The 19,969-nt window shown below is 40.9% G+C and overlaps 1 protein-coding gene across 6 annotated transcripts in view; it reads left to right on the top strand.

Annotated features, from left to right (window-relative positions):
• KIAA1210 (KIAA1210 ortholog) overlaps window positions 1-19,969 on the top strand; it is a 99,312-nt gene that overhangs the window by 25,411 nt on the left and 53,932 nt on the right. For 2 of the 6 annotated variants that reach the window (XM_075184277.1, XM_075184276.1), the window contains exons 1-2: window positions 434-633; window positions 19,820-19,896. The exons of 1 other annotated variant lie outside the window; for it this stretch is intronic. In XM_075184277.1, the coding sequence (XP_075040378.1) occupies window positions 599-633; window positions 19,820-19,896 (112 nt within the window). In that variant the 5' untranslated portion in view covers window positions 434-598. Of the gene's footprint in view, window positions 1-433; window positions 634-19,008; window positions 19,134-19,819; window positions 19,897-19,969 lie in introns of those variants that run through there. 3 more of the 6 variants (XM_075184278.1, XM_075184279.1, XM_075184280.1) reach the window with 2 other exon arrangements.

Here is a 19,969-nt window from a genome sequence, read left to right as displayed (position 1 = left end):
TGAGAGAGAATTATAACGTTCTCAATTTTATTTGTCCGATACATATGTTTATGTATCTGACACAAAGGAAAGTTGTTTTTCATATTCCAGAATGTGCTCTTTTCAGTTTAATAGGATCAAGGATGTATAAAAAAGTGCTCACGCAAACAGAAAATGTAGTTATTTAAAATACATCATCTGTTGGAATTGCTGTAAAATCTGTTTTAAAATGCACTGTTGCAGAACTTTCTTTCTCTTTAATTACCTCAAAGGTACTCGCCTTGAGGCAGTGTTGTCAAGCAGTTTATGGTATTCTGTGTTTGGGATGCTGTTTCACAGCAAGGAGAGAGAGTGAGTGAGAGAGGTAGGGAGAATTAGAATGGAAAAGGGGAGGTCACTCTGATTATCCATTTATGGAACTGGCTCAGCCTACCTTACTCCCAGCTAGAGATCATGGGTCTGCCCGAATAGCTGGGACTGGTGTTTCTCGACATAATAGGTGCTGTATGTGTGGGCATTAACAGAATTGGATCGTGAGGACTTATACTGTACATTTTAGCCATAGCTCTGGACACCACGGGGAAGCAATGCAATAGGTGGATTGTAGCACAGCCAGACAATGTCTGCATTGTATAGTTGTCTGAAAGGTAAAAAGTAAGTAATCACTTGTTTCTTTGTTCCTTTGTTGCTTCTGTCTTTAGATGCAGCCTTACACAAAATAGAGGCTAGAGGAAGAAAAGCTGTGTTTCCTTGTTCTGTTACCCTTTAAACAATATGATTAGCATAAATTATATTTACCCCAAATTATTTACAAATATTAAATTTCACGCAATAGATGCTCTTTGGCTTGGATAGTAGTTTGTTTGTGTTATGGGCTTTGCTTTGCACATTTAAGTAAGGTATATGCATGCTTAGTATAATTTAACAATTACGTTGAAGGCTGCATATAAGCTCTTTCAAGTACTGTCAACAATTGTGATTTATAGTAAGTTTGTGCATTGCAAGAACTAATTGTGATAACTAATCTGTTGCAGAAAAAGGTAAAAGAATTCAATATGTAAGAGTCATTGTGATATCAGAACATTTATTCTGAGTATTAAAATTCTCTTGCCAAGAAGGTGTTACTTACTATAGGTGATGGCAGCTTCTTGGGTTCTGAAACGCCTCTTAAAACTTGTCTTAAATGTTTTCTTCATTATTCAGTAGCATAACTATCAAGCTAATTAGTAAGGAAAAAAGAAATGCTATTTGTAAGTCCAAGGAAGAGCGCTGTGTTTCTATAGGTGGAAAGGAAGCCTGTATCTGCTTTGGAATCTCTGCATTTGTTCATTGGGAGCTTCCATAATGTATAACGTGCCTTGTAAATAGGAGGGGCAAAAGCATTGCATACTGTGAATGTTTTGCTCTAATTATTTAATTTATAAAATGCAAAAGTGCAAAGCCGTAGCGCAAATGTTTGTTTGTGCGAGTGCATCTAGTTTTCTTGGGAATTGCATAGATGTGTGGCCAAGGTGGAGGCATGGGGGGGGGGGGGGGCAAAAGTTTGAAGCATCCAATGGCAGAAGTTGAGTGTATTGAGGGTGATCCTTGGTAAATGCCTATTAGGTGCATGAGTATGCCTATTTTCACACTGATGTTCAGAAACAAGATGTTGTACTACTGGGCAGGGTTCTATAAATAAATGGAGGGGCAGAGTTGCACACTTACCGCCTACTCTTCTGCAGCACTAGTTCCAGGCACCCGTATAACAGCATAATGGGTATGGGATGGATAGTCACAGGAATATGGTAGCTTCTGAACAACTTGATTTAACCACAACTTTGAGTCTCTCTCATTTAAAGCCAAGTCAGTCTAGTTTAGCAACCTCTACAATACATAAAAATATTTTTATCTTTTCAGCATTCGTTCCATTTTAAAAGACCACTTTCTCCTGTTGCAGCACCTTGTTTTAAGGGTTCTATTTATGAACTAGCTAAAAAGCACTATCTCCGGCAAAAATTTGTGTTTTCGCTAGAGATAGGTGCCAAGCCCTATCGGTCAAGGTCCACAACCGAGTTATCTCCAGCGGTAGTGCCCGTTGGCACAGAAATCGCTGGTTGTCTCTGGCGAAATTCCCATGCTGATGCCTATTTATATGTGCCACCACAATCCTCCTGTGACCACCACCACTATCTCTTTATGGCAATAGCAGATGATATTCATTGATAAAATATTTAATTTGTTTCCTTTCTTAAACAATATTTTTTATAAAAAATAGTTTTTAGAAATAATCCCCCTTTTGTAACATTTTTTTTTTTTTACTTTTTTGTGGAACGGAAGCTCAAGTCAAATGCGCATAGACAGGTTTTAGATGCTCTATAACTGCCATAAGCGTCATCAGTGCTTTTTTTTGTAAGAAAAAAGGTGTCGGAACTCGCATCTTGTTGATCTTTTATTAAAAAAAAATCTTTTGTGCTGATGTTATACGACTTATTGCGCCACTCTACAATGTATTACGCCGTGATTAGTGTATACAAACTGTACAATGGTTCCTTACAAACACCTCTGTGCTAGATAATCAATCGCTAAGTACCGTGACCGCAGGGCTGGTGCAAGGTTGCTCAGCACCCTAGGTAAATCTTTAGCCTATTGTCCCTTCTCCCCCCAATACTCCCTTCCTTGCCCCTCACACACTTGACAATTGTAAAATAAAAATAATAACTCTTACCTCCTCTTGGCTGGCTGGCAAGGCTGCAGTCCAGATGCACTGATGTCTAAAGCAGAATGCTGTCCAGTCTTCACTGCTGCCAAGGAGCAAACGCAGGATATCTAGAGGGGAGGCCCCAAATGTTAGATTTAATAATACAAAACAAAACAACTGGACATCACTAACCTCTTACACACTGACATCCCCTGCTGCCTACCAACTTTTCTCACATATGCCCACTAGCTATTCTCACTCCTATTCTGCCCCCCTCGTTTTTCTGTAGCCCTCTTTCTGCCCCCTTCGTTTTTTTTGTAGCCCTCCCTTTCTTCCCCCCCTTTTTTTTGTATTCCTCTTTCTGCCCCCCCCCTCGTTTTTTTTTTATAGCCCATTCGTTCTGCCCTCCTCATTTTTCTATATTCCTCTTTTTCTGCTCCCCCTCCCTCTCTTTCTGTATACTGTACTTTCCTTTTATGGTTCTTTTCTCGCTTCTCTGCTTGTTTGATTGCGGCTCATCTCACCGGCCGTGTCGTGACGTTATGACACTGCCAGGTCTGGAAGTCAGCAGGACACACACTAAGATGCGGTGCTGCACTGTAGCAGCACCGCAAAGAAAAAAAAATGATAGAAGTCCACGGAAAATCCGTCAAAAAAGGTGCCGGAACGCTGTTCCGGTGCGTTCTATGACAAAAAAAAAGCACTGAGCGTCATTATAAAATTTGTTATTGCCGTATAATAGAACTGTAAGTTATTAGCTTCTGTTGCCTTTCTACAGTCTCTGATTCTTACCTACTAATGTGCTGTTAAATGAAGTAGGGTATTATTCCAGGGTGGCTGCGAATCAAGAGTTTTGCAAGCTTTCAAATATACACAAGCACTCTCCTCTCCTTTCCTCTCCTCATGTCATTCTTGGCCTTAATGTAGAGTTGCATATTAAAAATAGATAGGGAAAAAAAGTTCTTACATTTGCACACCTTATCCATATAGACTGAATATTATTAACCAGCAAAAAAATGTTGGCAGGAAACATCTGCAGGCTGATAATTTGCAACAGATTCACCCTTGGTCTTCAGGGATAGGTTGGAGAGATTAATTTCTGCCCAAGTAAAAGTATGTAAACTTTCTTCCATGAAAGGAAGGCTCATGTAGATGGCTTATAAAATGTACCAAAATGTAGGCGGCTCACACTATAGGTGGAATATTTTCACAGGGCACAATGTGCCTAGTGTAGCAGAAGATAAAAACTGTTTTAGAGCTTACTAGTGGGTGGAATAGCTGTGCATATTAAGAGAACATTGGGAAATACATAAAGGTTATAGTGGTTGTATTTATTACAAGATGAACGTTTCCCTTAATAATGAAAATGAAAACCCTTGAGACAATGGAAAGCATTCCTGTATTGAAATCCCTCTATTATGTTTTGGGTTTTTTTGGTTATTGTGTAATGAGGGCAATGATACAAGTTGTTTGTGTGTCTTAAACTTGACTTGGAAAAACTAAAAATCAATATATTTAATCTCCTTGACATCCTCTTTTCTCATGCATATATAGACAGCCAGGGCTGCCATCTGAAATACCATGTTCCCCTACCCTGATATTCAGGGCTTCTACCGACCCCACCACTCGTCTCCTTGACTACAACAGTCCTTTCTGGTGGCCAGTATACAATGCAGAGCCCATTCTGGTAGCTAGTATACAAAAGAGACCCCTAGGGACTGTGGTAGAGATGGCCGCAATTGCGCCCCAAATCGGAGGCAAATTTGCGCTCATTAAAAAAGTCAGAAGTGCAGCCATATGCAAATGTCAAGCATCTTAAGATGTGTGCTGGTTGGCAACTGTAGCATGTGCGCCTGGCTCTAACCTGGTGGCTGAAATACAGCAGACAAGTCTCTAGGCTCCATCATTTGCTCATTGCTATTGGGAAGAAGGAGCCGTCTAAAGCAGCACAGGGAACTGCCTGATATCAGTAGTGTTTATGATGGTGCTGGCTAAATTAACTGAGGTTAAGAAATGTCAAGATGACCACTGTGTCAGAGGTGAACAAAGAGATTTTGGAGCCTATTTACTACGATGAGCCAAAAATCTGGAGAAAAGAGATGGAGTTGGCTTCCTTTTTCAATGGAGTCCAAAACCTGCTGGAGAAGTAGCTTATTCTCCATCACTGGTTGACCTCTATGTGCAATAGCAACAAAGGGGCCAGAGCCTCTTTTTGAAGGCAGCATTAGGCTGCCGGTGAAGGACGTGTTGGTTACCTTAGGAGGGGAGTTCACCAGGACTCGCCAATGAGCCGTTGGTTGATAAATTCCAGCTGCAGTATATTTTGTATGGCTACTGTATGATGCAATACAAAATGATTCTGCCACCCACTAGCTATCAATGATATATAGACCCCTTAGTCATTAAGTAGGAGCACACCATAGATGGCAACAGGGCTGACTCTACTATTCTTGTTTTGTAGGTTGTGCCTAGTTTTTCAATGCTACTGCAGTAAGTAGTGGTTCTTTTAGTTACTTATCTTTTTTATATCTATAGTGTTTACATATTATGCAGCACTTTACAGGGAAAGTTTAATCATTGAAATCCATTCCAGCCCCCATTGGAGTTACAGTCTACATTCTCTACTACATACACTCGCACATTCAAACTGTGGTCAATTTTATCAGAAGCCAATTAACCTGCTGGTATGTTTTGGACACTTGCTGTATATAACACTTATGTGTGTAAGTGACCGTTTACTTGGTCTTGCAGGCAGTATTTACACAACTGATTTTCCCATAAGGCATCAGGAGAGAAAATAGGTGCAGTAAGACACGACTGCCTGCACATCCTCAATGGTAACCCTAATTGCTAGAAAAATAATAATTATGTGGCTAACAGAGGCAAATTGCAAAGACAGAAAAAAGCTTATGCAACAAAGCTCTCCATTACTTGTTATGCAGAGCTTCCTGCTATGGACTCCTAGGAGGTATATTTACTAAGTGGCAGTTCTCTGCGCTTTGGAGTCATTTTTTTTAAAATGCCAATTTTATTAAAGACAAAGTTCATTGGGGTTTTGTCTTTTAATAAAATTGCTGTTTTAAGAAAATCACTACAAAGCGCCGAGAATTGGTGGTTTGCTGGAACTGCCACTTATTACACAGTATACTTCTGGGGGTATAATGACCGGTACAAAAAGGGGTTGTGTGGAGAGTATACAGTCATGGCCAAAAGTTTTGAGACTGACACAAGTATTGGTTTTCACAAAGTTTGCTGCTTCAGTGTTTTTAGACCTATTTGTCAGATGTTGCTATGATATATTGAAGTAAAATTACAAGCATTCATAAGTGTCAAAAGGTTTTATTGACAATTACATTAAATTCATGCAAAGAGTCAATGTTTACAGTGTTGACCCTTCTTTTTGAAGACCCCTGCAATGCGCTCTGGCATGTTGTCATCTTCTGGGCCACATACTGACTGATGGCCGCCCATTCTTGCCTAATCAATGCTTGGAGTTTATCAGATTTGTGGGTTTTTGTTTGTCCACCGCCTCTTGATGATTGACCACAAGTTCTCAATGGGATTAAGGTCTGGGGGAGTTTCCTGGCCATGGATCCAAAATTTCTATGTTTTGATCCCCGAACCGCATATTTATCACTATTGCCCTATGGCAAGGTGCTCCATCATGCTGGAAAAGGCATTGTTTGTCACCAAACTGTTCTTGTATGGTTGGGAGAAGTTGCTCCTGGAGGATGTTTTGGTACCATTCTTTATTCATGGCTGTGTTCTTGGGCAAAATTGTGTGTGAGCCCACTCCCTTGGCCGAGAAGCAACCCCACATGTGAATGGTCTCCAGATGCATTCTGTTGGCATGACACAGGAATGATGGTAGCGCTCACCTTTCCTTCTCTGGAGAAGTGTTTTTCCCTATGCCCCAAATAATCTGAAAGGGGATTCACCAGAGAAAATAACTTTATCCCAGTCCTCAGCAGTCCAATCCCTGTATCTTTTACAGAATATCAGTCTGTCCCTGATGTTATTTCTTGGAGAGAAGTGGCTTCTTTGCTGGCCTTCTTGACACCAGGCCATCCTCCAAAAGTCTCTGCCTCACTGTGCGTGCCGATGCTCTCACACCTGCCTGCTGCCATTCCTGAGCAAGCTCTGCATTGGTGGTGTCCCGATCCCGCAGCTGAATCAACTTTAGGAGACAGTCCTGGTACTTGCTGGACGTTCTTGGGTGCCCTGAAGCCTTGTTCACAACTATTGAACCTCTCTCCTTGAAGTTCTTGATGATCCGATAAATGGTTGATTTAGGTGCCATCTTACTTGTAGCAGTATCCTTGCCTGTGAAGCCCTTTTTATGCAAAGCAATGATTACTGCACGTGTTTCCTTGCAGCTAACCATGGTTAACAGAGGAAGAACAAGGACTTAAAGCACCACCCTCCTTTTAAAGCTTTCAGTCTGTTATTCTAACTCAATCAGCATGACAGAGTGATCTCCAGCCTTGTCCTTGTCAAAAATCTCATCTGTGTAAACGAGAGAATCACTAACCTGATGTCAGCTGGTCCTTTTGTGGCAGGGCTGAAATGCAGTGGAAATGTTGTTTTGGTGAGAAAGTTCATTGCCATGACAAAGAGGGACTTTTGAAATGAATTGCAAATCATCTGATCACTTTTCATGACATTCTGGAGTATATGCAAATTGCCATCATAAAAACTGAGGCAGCAGACTTTGTGAAAAATAAGATTTGTGTAATTCTCAAAACTTTTGGCCATGACTGTAGTAAGAAAGGCTGCCAAGATCAGGTAGAGGCCAGCAGTGCTGCATCTAGTTGTTTCTCTCTGTTAAGTTGCGCACACATACCGAATCGGTCAGTTTCACAATGGGAGGCCTGGAGAAGGAGAGAGAAATTTAAACATGCCAACCTCCACAGATAAGCCAGGCCTATAGCCCTCTTGCCTAAGACATGGCAACCCTCTCTCAAAGAACAGGGGTCCCACACTAGGATCAGTGTTTGGGAGGTGCTAACTGGGTAATAACCATCCCTACTAGACTGCCTCTAGCAGGTGATGCTGGTCTGCATATCTTCACACTGGTGTGAGCCTATGAAAAGTGGGGTGTCCCCAGGACTAGATCACTGTCTCACCGACAGCAAGATAGAGGCAAGCAGGTAATATCTGGGTGTCTTCAGCTACATTTCCAAGGTCTCCTGTAAAATATTTCCTTTTCCTTTGTATGTCTTGATTGATCAGCCTTGGGCACAGTGTGGGTGTTTGGCATTTGTAATCTTTGTTAGTGCCCTAATCGTCCTAATTTTTTGTGTTTTCTGATTACAATAAAGGAATTAGAAAATAATATGTTTGCTTTGAGACAATATTTCCCCAGACCATGGTGTATTCAGGGGCTGTAGGAGTAGACGTTGGAGCCCTGGGTATGTGTCAGACCACTGAGGAAGTCACTCCCTAGAACCATCATATCTTCACCCTATTCTGTATACCCAATATGCTTTGAGGGAAATCTAAAATAAATACATCTAAATCTAAATACAGTTATTGAAATTGAAATGAGCAGCACTAATAGGACTAATTTTTGCACTGCACTTGATCCATTTTTCACTGCATAATTGACCTTCCTTGTATTGAGCCTAACTAAGACTGAGGGAGGTAATGTTGGCCAGTTTGAGCAATAAGAGTGGCAGATAAAGACCACAGTGGCGCATTGTGTTGTGGCCCTGACCATATCTCCGCTACGGACAGCTGGCTCACCCTGTTTAGGGCTCATCTGTAAGGGGTTTGTGTTGTCTTGTTCATTATGGGACGTGCTATAGACGGAGCCTAATTGAAAACTTGAAAAAGGTTGGAGACTTTTAAGATTCTACCCAGGGACTAAATACAAACAAGCAATGCCACTGGGAACTGTCATTTCTGAGAATAACGTATACATGGCAATCATTTGAGTCTGTGATTTCTCCGCATGGCCCAGACAAGTTCAGGTATAATGAGGTATCCTATATGGACTAATGCATAGTTCAGTTTAGCATAGTCTCCAGCAGTGTAGAAGGTCACAAACTGACAGTGTTGACATGGCCTGTATGTAGAAACTTCCTAGCTGAGTACCATATTTTAATGCAGAACTGAAAAAAATAAAATACTTCCTTATAAAACACAGCCAAAACAGTCGTCATAACAAGAGTGGTCTTATATAGAATGAAAGTATTCGATTTGAATACATTTTTGTAGAAGATTAATTGAACCCAAAAAGTTTTGCTTACACTGAAGAGGGTGGCATTATCTTAAAAGTTAAACAACAACTCTGGTTAATTGGAATATATTCTCAGTGGCCACTTTTTTAGGTAAGTCTTTCATTATAGTACTGCGTAGAACCCCCCTATTGCCCATAGAGCTGCCTGAATTCTTCATGGCATGGATTTAACAAGGCTCTGGAAATGATCCTTAGATATTGTGGTCCAAGTTGACTTGATGGCATCACGCAGTTGCTGCAGATATGTTGACTGCACATTCATGCTGCAAATCTGTCATTCCACCATGTCCCAAAGGTGCCCTATTGGAATATGATCGCGTGACTATAGAGACATGTTTGAGATAACGTGTGCATTGTGCCTTATCCTGCTGGAAGTGACCTTTAGAAGATGGGTTGATTGTGGCCATAAAGGGATGTACATGGTCAGCAACTATACTCGGGGAGGCTTTAGCATTTAAAACATGATTGGTTGGTGTTAACGGGCCTAATGTTTGGCAATAAAACATTCCCCACTTGATTACACTACCGCCACCAGCCTGCACTGTTGACACAATGCAGGATGGATTCATGGATCTATATTGTTTACACCAAATTCTGACCCTACCATTTTCATGTTGCAGCAGAAATTGAGCTTTGGCAGGCCAGGCAACATTTTTCCAATCTTTATCTGTCCACTTTTGGCGGTACTGTGCCCACTCTAGCCTCAATTTCCTTTTCTTAACTGCGAGGAGTGGAACCCGGTATGGTCTGTAGTCCATCCACTTCAAGGTTCGACATGCTGTGTGCTCAGAGATGCTCTTCTGCATACCACTGTTGTAATGTATGGTTATTTGAGTTACTGTCACCTTTCTGTCTGCGTGAACCAGTCTGGCATTCTCCTCTAACCTTTCTCATTAACAAGGTGTTTTCGTTCACAAAACTGTGCATTATTCTCTGTAAACACTAGAGATTGCTGTGTGTGAAAATCCCAGGTGATCAGCAGTTTCTGAGATACTCAGACCCTTCTATCTGGCACCAACAATCATTCTAAGGTCAAAGTCACTTTCTTCCTCATTCTGTGTTTGGTTTGAACAAAAACTGAACCTCTTTACCATGACTGCATGCTTTTATGCTTTCAGTTGCTGCCACATGATTGGCTGATTAGGTATTTGCATTTTTGAGTAGGTGTACCTAGTAAAATGGCCACAGAGTGTATATTAGGATTAAAGGACAATGACTTCAGTGAAACCTACTTCAATGTACTTAAGACACACAAGACAAGAAAATGTATTCTTATTTACATTTTCATAATGACCCTACCCCATACTTGTCCACTCTCCCGGAATGTCCAGTAGACTCCTGAATTCCGGGTTGGTTTCCTGGACTCCTGGAAGAGCAGGCCATTCTCCCGCATCCTGCCCACTTCCTAGTGCAGGATGGGAATCTCCATGACACGATTTGCAGTGAATCGCGTCACTTTGGCCAAATTGACGTTAATGACCGCTCCCTGTCCCCCTCTCTCCACCCGTCCTCAGACTTCACATCCCCTCTGGGGTCCCCTGGAGGGAAGAACAAAAAGGTGGTAAGTATGCCCTACCCCAGCGGTTGGCAACCTTTTCCTATCACTGTGCCTAGTAAAATATAGTCAAGCCCAGGTGTGCCAGTTACATATTTGTGTTTGTATATTTATTTTCTTACATTTGATTGTCTTATTTTATTATGCTAATATCATAATATTAATAGTAATGAGATCAGCACATAAACAGTCATGTTGTGCCACACAGTGGTGCCCCAGTTCAAATTATGACACAGTAGTGCCCCCAATACATAGAATGCTACATAGTTGTCCTCCCACTTACAATCTTCAATTCCACAGCAAAACCTGGGAGCTGCTGCAATAAAGCAGCCGGTGATAGACGAAACAGCATGAGTAGAAGCTCCGTTTCGGCCGTCTCTGCTGCTTTAGTGAATCAGATGAGGAGCTCCGGCGTGCCAGATTAAAGTGCTCTGCGTGCTGAGTTTGGCAGGCGTGCCGGGGTTTGCCGACCACTGCCCTACCCTATAGTTTTTGTACATGCCTCCCTGTCAGGGACAGGCTGGGCTGGGAGCAGGGGAGCATCTCGCCCCCGGGCCGGTCCCTTAGTGGGCTATCTTGAGCTGGGTCACTGTGCCACCTGAATTTTTTTCCCTTTAAAATAGGCTGCTAAGTCGAGTCTTGCCCCCCGGGCTAAACTTTGCCAGCTCTCCCCTGCTCCCTGTGTACTTCTGAAAAAGGCAACACTATGCAGATTGCAATGGACCTTGGATGTACAACATTTTATTTTATTTTTACATTTCCTCTGCAGTACTGGAATGGATTGGTAATGCTGCTTTGTTATTTGGTGGTATATTTCATTCCAGAAAAGGGAACTTGATGCAGGATATCTGGCTAGCTTCACTTGTCCTGGAAATGACTGCTTGTTTATGAAGCTACCAGGGGGCAACATTTAACACTGGCAGCGGATCTGGCTGGGATTTAAACTGGATAGTGAGCTTTTAAAGTTTTGCTGGGCTTTAAAACCTATATATTTCAACAATTTATTGTGTTTTGCTTGTTTGCATGAACAATGACCTGAAACAACTAATTTGTTATTCTAGCTAAAATTCTTCCGTTGTTTTCTGTACTATATACAATAGATGATTACAAATGGATTGAGTGCAATATCTTAGTCTCAAAGGAAATCAACCCAACATTGCCATATTTTTTTTACGAGGGACTAGTTTCCCTTATCATGCCAGATTTAATCAGCCCCCATGAATTTAAAGTTATTTAATACTACAGCTTGGTAATGAGGGCAAGAATAATTACAATATGGTTTATTGAATAGAGCAAAGAAAAAAAAAATCCTCTGTGTTTATAATGTTCTTTCATATTGATGGGGCTTGATAAATTGTCTAGAAATTCTTTAACTAGGAAAAATCTGTCTATTAAATTTTTAATTGCCTCACAAAATATTCTATTCGGTTTTTGTTTCTTTTCCATAGTTTTATTAGTCTTATTTCACTTCCTACAACTTGCATAAACTGCCCTATAAAACCTTTTTATTACTCTTTCTGCTTCTGGTCCATCCTCCTGTTAGCTCCTAGAGCTAGTAAGAGTTAGTATCTCCACTTATTCTCCCTTTGCTTTATTACTCCACCACTGCTGTTCTCTTTAACCCTCACTCTTACCCCTATTTATTTCCGCTTTAATTTTACTTTTTATCTTTCTGTTCCTCTTTACAGATGCCTTCTTGTTATCTCTCTCCTCTCTTTCTGTTCCCTCACTTATGGCTGTCTCCAATTGCACTTTCTATACTATCCTTTGCCCCCTATTGCTTGCTTTTACTTTCTCCATTCTCATTTCCGCCATTCTTAGCCTCATTATTCCCCTTACCAGGGGCAAACGCAGGATTTGTAGATGGTAGTTTCCACACCACGCCACCAGTGGGCGTGATCAGCATGCATGGGGACGTGGCTATAATTTTAGACAGTGCTTGGCTGCTCTCCAATTCTTTCTATTCCCATTATAAACATAGGCAATGTTGCGTGGACTACTGTTAGGTGCATACAGCTCTCCCTTTTCAAGCAGAGCCGTGTGAAGCGGGGGAAGGGTCCAGCCACCTCAATTATACAGTGCCCTAGGCTTGGAGGGGGGCTTCCAGGCACTAGGAAACCATCCTCGGTTTGCCTATGCTCACCTGTCTCTTATGTATACTGCTATCTCTCTTTACAGAGTTTTTACTTACCGGATCCTGTGATCCAGCTCTTCTTCTGTCATGCTTTCATTTCACGCTCTCAAATCTTCCAATCACCTGTTTTCATTGGTTGAGAAAGGATGATCGTCCAGAGTCTCTTGAGGTCACGTGGGGGGGGCAGTCTCTCTGTCCACATGCTGAGGCAGTCTATTTAAGGATCCCCCTGGCTGGAGTGTGGATGCAGGATGAGTGGATCTGCTATATGGGAACTACATATTCTTTGGCGCTGTGTGCCGCTGCCCCTGGCTCCCCCTGGAGGTATGACCAGTGCATCCTAGGGAAAATGACTAGGGGAAAAGTCTTGAGTGTGTTGCCTAATCACACGCATGCACAAGCTGGTGTAGCTAGATTCTGGAGGTAGAGACCTTATCTAGGATGTTGGCATACTTTCCAATATCCCGGGGGCCTCCCGGACATTCTGGGAGAGTAAGCAAAGACTTGAGAGATCCATATTCTATCATTCTGTCTACAGCAGTGATTCTGAACTAGTGAGTCAGGACCCATTTATGTATCAAGTTACCAATATAGATTGGCAAAAAAGATTTGTATTTGGTAGCAGTTGAAAAAATATGAAGATATGCAGTAAGGTTTTACCAGTAAATCGTATTATATTGGTAAATTAAACTAACTGGCTGCTGTGGATCGCAAACTTATTCCCGTTTATTCATGATGTTGTGTCAGAGGGTTTGTCGCAACCCCAAATAAATGTCTAATCCCTGGTCTACAGTATATCACAAGATGCTTCTACTGAAACCTGAATGTGGATAAACGCAGACATTACAACTTAGGCTCACACTGCCTGCACCCCGGGATAATATTATAAACATGTAAGCAAATAGACTTCATATATTCAAATAACTGAAAAGAGAATGAGGCTGCTCTGTTTAGAGCTCGCTTACAGGTTTTAAGTGTTATATGCTGGGAATGGCGGATGAAAATAATGAGCTCATAGTATGAGCAGGCTGTGCTTTAATGATCAAAGCTATAATACTCTGTCATAATGTTTGTACGACTATGTACTGTGCTGTGATACTGCCCTGAGCTCTATTTACATTTACAACCGTGCACATTGATGGATCTAAGTGGCAGAACAGAAACTTGCAGGAACATTTTATGGGCACGGGTGGGTCACAGGAAGGGACGTGATAAAGTTTTGCATTTCTCAGCCTTTGATATTGGATCCACTAGATTGAAGGCTGCCTGCTGTGTCAGGATCATACTCTGTGTTTCCTGTAGTTAGCAGCTTTTCTTCTCCAAGTTGTGGTTTTGTCCTCTCAAAGGCTTAATAACTTCACTGCGAAGTGTAATCATGTTCTCTTATATTCAAAGATAACAATGTTTATATTTTACGTTATTATTTATTTAAAATAACAATGCAATTGCATCTACTATTGCCGTTTTAAAACAATTTACAAAATCTACATGCACAGATTACCAGTTTGGTTTTACAGGAGTGCAATTTTTTTTTCTTTTTAAATCTCCTTGGCCCTTCCCACGACTGCACTGTTTTGTCTTTTATTGTTAGGAGTTAAGGTAGATGCTGCTTTCCTATAATATGAAACTGAGCATGCTGTGATTTACTATGCACATGTTGGGAACCTAACAATGAGGGCGATACTGACCATTGACTAATTACTGTTGGAAGAGTTTCACTGGAAGTCTGGTCAGCTGACAATCGGCGTGTGTGGTGTTATTGGGGGAAACAGGAAATGCTCTTTATTATAGGGCATACTTGCCAACTCTCCCGGAATGTCCGGGAGACTCCCGCATTTTGCGAGAGTCTCCTGGACTCCCAGGCGAGTGTGGCAATCTCCCGAATTCTGGCCACTTCACTAGGAAGTGCCCCACTTCCTAGTGAAGTGGGCAGAACTAGATCCCAAATGCCGCGATTCCCAGTGAATCGCGGCGTTTGGTCCCGCTCCCGTTGTCAAATGACGCGTTTGCGTCATGCCGTCACAGGGGGCGGGGCCAAATGATGTCATTTTGGCCGTCCAGCCCCCCTCACGCCCCCCTCCACTGGCTGGCTCCCGGAAAGGGAGCTGAAGAAAGTGGGCAAGTATGCTATAGGGTCACATTGTTTGGCCCAATCTCTCATCATCCAAACCTGTCTATTTAAGTCCTGACATGTGTGATGCCAAATTGTCTCACAGAACTGGCCGTTTCAGTTAGGCCTAACAATCCTTTTAATCTGTGTGTGCAGTTTTAAGTCTAACAACTGGTCTCTGCCAGAAAATGATGGGAGTTCAATTTTAGAACATATCACCATCACCATCATCATCATCATCGATTTATTTATATAGCGCCACTAATTCCGCAGCGCTGTACAGAGAACTCATTCACATCAGACCCTGCCCCATTGGAGCTTGCAATCTCAATCCCCTAACACACACACACAGACCGAGAGAGACTAAGGGCAATTTAATAGCAGCCAATTAACCTACCAATATGTTTTCGGAGTGTGGGAGAAAACCGGAGCAGCCGGAGGAAACCCACGCAAACATAGGGAGAACATACAAACTTTTGGCTATGGAAGGAAACGTACAGAAATACGGGCACTTTGATCTTACGCGGTGTTTACCAAGACAAAGCTCTTAACAAATGAATGGACATTTTGTTAAAAATCAACAATAAAAAATGCAGTACTACTTTAAGTATGTCTTTTACATAATTTTTTTTTGTGTAATCTGTTTTTATTGAGAAAAGAGTACAATAGATGGAACAAAACACAGTGATTGGGTCTGAAACAAGCAATCCAATCCATCATTTATTTTCAAACAATTCAAGTAATAAACACAAATAATAAGTGACAAACAAGGATAGGTGTGGAAAGGAGGGAAAAAGAGGAAGAGAAAGAAAAGAGAAGGGGAAGATGTATTCCTTTTATGTAATGTTTTTGTTTGTTTTTTTAAATGTTTTCTTTTGCATGTTAGTGGTGAGAATGAATCAAAGAATACATTAATGCATATTTTAGATACATCGCGATAGACTCCCTGTTTTAAAGCAAAAAAAAACAAACAAAACATAATAAACACTAAAATTACAAATCTGTGTGTGCTCAGGTTACTTAGCCGGACCATAAGTAAGACTTTTCTGTCTTCCCTGGGGGAGTAACAGTTCAGTGAGTAACTGGAAATTGTACCCTGTTTGGGTACCTCGTGGTCACACATGCCATTATGGCAGCAAACTTTAAGTGCACATTTGTAGTGATATGAAATGTTAGACGTAATAAAATAGATGGCTGCAGCACCAATCATGTGTAGATGTCTCCACACCAACACCTTTCTACAGTCATGTTTTTCACACTAAAATGCCCGATGAATATAAAACGGTGAATAGAATGTCTCAGTAACAGTAGGGAGTTCTATTAGTGGTTTGTGCTCATACAGTTATTTTCCTGATGAAAATAGAAATTTTGGCTCTCTTAAATGAAGTTCCTTTGGTTTGATGACCTCCAAAAATTGCTGCCTCGTTGCAGAAATAACCCTGGGTTAAAATTTTAAAAACATTTAGCAAATATAACCCCTGTATATGTGACCATCTTTAGGTGCTGAACTTATGTAGTCATCTGTCTATGTCCATCCCCACCCCCTTCAGCACTGTCTGACAGACATCAGTGGTTTGAACTTTGTAGCACAAAGAAACCCAATGATATGTGGTTTCTTATGCGGCTTGTGTGCTAGACATGGACAGAGGACTAAATGTGCCCAGACTCCTGAAGATGAGGAGTCTGCAGGAAATGTAAATGTTTGATACTCTCAGCTAGAAAAGATGTTTCTAAAGATTCCTTTACAGGATTGATACAATACACAATAGCACTACTAGTTCAAAACAATCTAGAAAACGATTAGAGATAGGATAGGGGTTACAGTTGTAAATTAGACTCTTTGGGGTAAATGTATGAAGCTGCGAGTTTTCGGCCGGTTTGAAAGAGGAGATGTTATGTTGTCTATAGCAACCAATAACATTCTAGTTATTTATTTAGAACATTCTACAAAATAATAGCTAGAATCTGACTGGTTGCTATAGGCAACATCTCCACTTTTCAAACCCGCCAAAAACTCGTAGCTTGATACATTTACCCCTTGGTCTATTACCTGAATTCTTGTAAGAGGCGCCCACAGTATTGCTAAATAAAAGAAGGGAGGAAGATCTCTGTAAAAAAATATTAAAAATAGCCATCCATGTTAACTTTATATTCATGTAAACAAATATAGCGTATGTATTGTGTTTACTAGTTGCCTTGAAAACAATGGTTCTCTTGTGTAAGTAAATTAATTGAAATGTCTGTATGGCTGATTAGATTAGGTGAACTCTTGTATTTTATTGTTGTTTTACAGATTCTATTTTTGAAAGCTAGTAAAGTTTGTCAATGTTTAGTAATAGAGCTTTTATTAGCAGAGTCATTAACATGACCTGTTTAAAGCCATGGTTTGGACTGGTCTACAAAATATTGGCTGGTTTTAAGATGATTTTTTTTCCCCTTTTTCTTTACTGTGTAATTACAGACTGCATGTGACCCTTTACACCAAAGGCATTTCCTCCTGTTAGATTTTCGGAAAAACAATTCATCCCAGCCAGCTGTTCTGCATTACTAGCACACACTGAGGAGGTTGGGAAACTTTAAAATATTGTAGCGCATTAATACTTTCTGGGAACCTGTGGCATTCTACCAGTAGTTAAATATTTGTACATAATTAGAGTCCCATGTCTAATTATATTATATTTTTTAAAGGATTTTCTGTGCGGTAGTGGGTTACATCAATTGATTTTATGTGCCATTTTTCTAGTTTTATACAGTAAGGTATTGCGAGGATAGAATGAGCATAATTTGCAGCAATATAATATAACCGCATTAGTCCTGATACCTCCAACTGAGCAGAACATCTAGTGGATCTCAGCAGGAACTTTATCAAACATGACCAGAGCCCCAGAACAATATACTCCAAATGAAAAAAGCAATTTTTCCCCCAAGATTAAAATTTATAAAGTGTATGGGCACAAAAAGACCTTCAGTCTCGCTCTACAACCGATAGCTTGGTTGGACAGGTAGTATGTTTTGTTTTGTTTTTTAATCTTTTTTTTCTTAAAAAATAACAGAGAAACGTAAAATAAGCAATCATTTTCCGATGCAAAATTGTTAACCATTGCACAATGCAACAACTTTTTTCTCTTCAGGGGTAACAATGGGAATGGAGGAGAAAAGTGGGGCTATCAAAGGAAAGTTATGGTTGCTGCTCTGCAATGATAATAGGAGAAGTAAATCAATGAGAGATGGGTGTGTGTGTGGGTGTGGTGGGGGGGGGGGGGGCACGGGGCAGGTCGTGCCCAAAAAAACAGGAGGCCAGACAGAAAGATGAATGGATTCATTCTTCGGAGGTCTGAAGTAGAGGGGATACACCCCACTTAGAAACTATAAATAATAAATAACTCAATCCTGCTCTCTGATTGTTTTTGTGTACTCACATATGCCTATATATTACAGATGCTCACTGACCCCCGTGTTTTGGTTTTGGTTTTGGATCTGGATTACCGTCGTGTTTTGGCTTTGGTTTTGCCAAACCGCCCTTGCGTGTTTTGGTTTTGTTTGGTTTTGTTTTGCAATTTTGTTTAAAATCAATGTTTTTGGGCATAAAATAACCTAATTTAGTTCTCCACCTGTTTCTTGGATAAGTAAGGTAATTCTAAAGCTAATAAATTAGGAAGAAAACAGTTTAATCCCTGGTAGGCCGTCCTTAATTCTGCACACAAACCTAGTTGTCTTCCTCTTCATTTTAGCCTATTGGCAATGCAGCCATCGTCTTTGGGTGCATATTACACCCTCCACTTGTAGTTGAATAGAAAAAAGCAGCCTGCATAGACTGTAGAATTAGAAAGTAAAAATAAATGGACCAATGTAGTTTGGTGGCTATCTATGCGTTCTTTTTGACTGATTTCCAAAGACTGTGTAGTTTGACACGCCTTTCCCAGATGTCGTACTGGGAACACTACCATCAGGACTGGTGACAGAACCTGTTTGCTGATTCTGCTCATATGTGGACTGCTTTGAATCCATTATGAGCCCAAAGTACTTGTAGTGCTACAAATTGTTTTAGATACTGCTGACAAATATGACTTTTGACAGCCAGAAATATTAATGGAAAAGAATGGGGGACACCCCAAAGCACTTGTAGTGCCAAATATTGAAAAAAAAGACTCCTCTATCCTCCTCTCTTCTCTATCAATTGTAATCAGAACTGTTATCACAATTAGATGAAGAATAAGGTATATTCTCTGTCCCTGCTCTAATCAGCCTGTGACTACACCCTGCTCTGTCCCTCTGTCAAATGGCGATGGATTGCTGCGGAGGTGGGCATTTCTGGATTTCAATTATCGCGAGAACCGAGCCCTGAGATCCGACGACGCCACGATGACGTTCGGCCTCGATTTGGAATCCGAGCGGGCGGGAGAGTACCGAGCCACTTGGATAGGCAAAGTGCGGGTGGGTTCGGTTCTCGGGGAACCAAGCCCGCCCATCTCTACTATATATACACAAAACCAGGTTAATTTGTATGCTAATCTGCTCTCAGCAAGGATCGTCCCTATCTACCTAAGTGCACTCATTTGCACCAGCTTTTTGCCCTGCAAAACGTTGCAGATATACAATAAGTCAATGCGCATTTAGAGTGCATAAAATCATAGTCATTTGGGCTTTGGAAGTCTGCTTAAACAGCAGAGATAGCTTTACAAATAGATCCCTAATTATGACTTAGAAGATATTTCACAGCAGGAATTAAGTAGCACAATGATTAATATAGGGCTCACATATGGCAACGTATGACCTTCACCTTTAGATCCCTGACATATCCAAAGACCCTCTGTTGGAGCCTTGATGCTTCTAATTGACCCAGCTCTTTGTGGATGAAATTTTTAAACATTATATTGTGGAAATGATGTCCCAGGGAAAATGTTTACTACCCTCATTATCATAGCCAAGCCTAGTAATAACCTAATCAAATGTGCCAAGACCACAAAACAAGACTGCAGGCTAATAAAGTAGTGACACTACATATCACATTTAACCATCCACACTGCTCTGGATTACATGTATTTCTGAGGGAGAATACCTTTAAGTGAAATGAACCATTTTATTTCTAAGACCTAAAGTGTTATTTTCATATTTTTTAGTGACACAATTATGGCTGCTAACCAGTCGGAGGGAACGCGATCCATAGAAACTAAAGAGGCTCCTGAAGAAGTTTCAGGTAAATGTTTGCTTGCATAATGGCTATCATTTTAATAATGCAATTTAAAAGACAAAAGCAAAAGGTGCAATAG

The sequence above is a fragment of the Mixophyes fleayi genome, chromosome 9 (genome assembly GCF_038048845.1).
Source record: "Mixophyes fleayi isolate aMixFle1 chromosome 9, aMixFle1.hap1, whole genome shotgun sequence".
NCBI lineage: Eukaryota > Metazoa > Chordata > Amphibia > Anura > Limnodynastidae > Mixophyes > Mixophyes fleayi.
The sequence above is the reverse complement of the archived record's forward strand: the minus strand, read 5'-3'. Positions and strand labels throughout refer to the sequence as shown.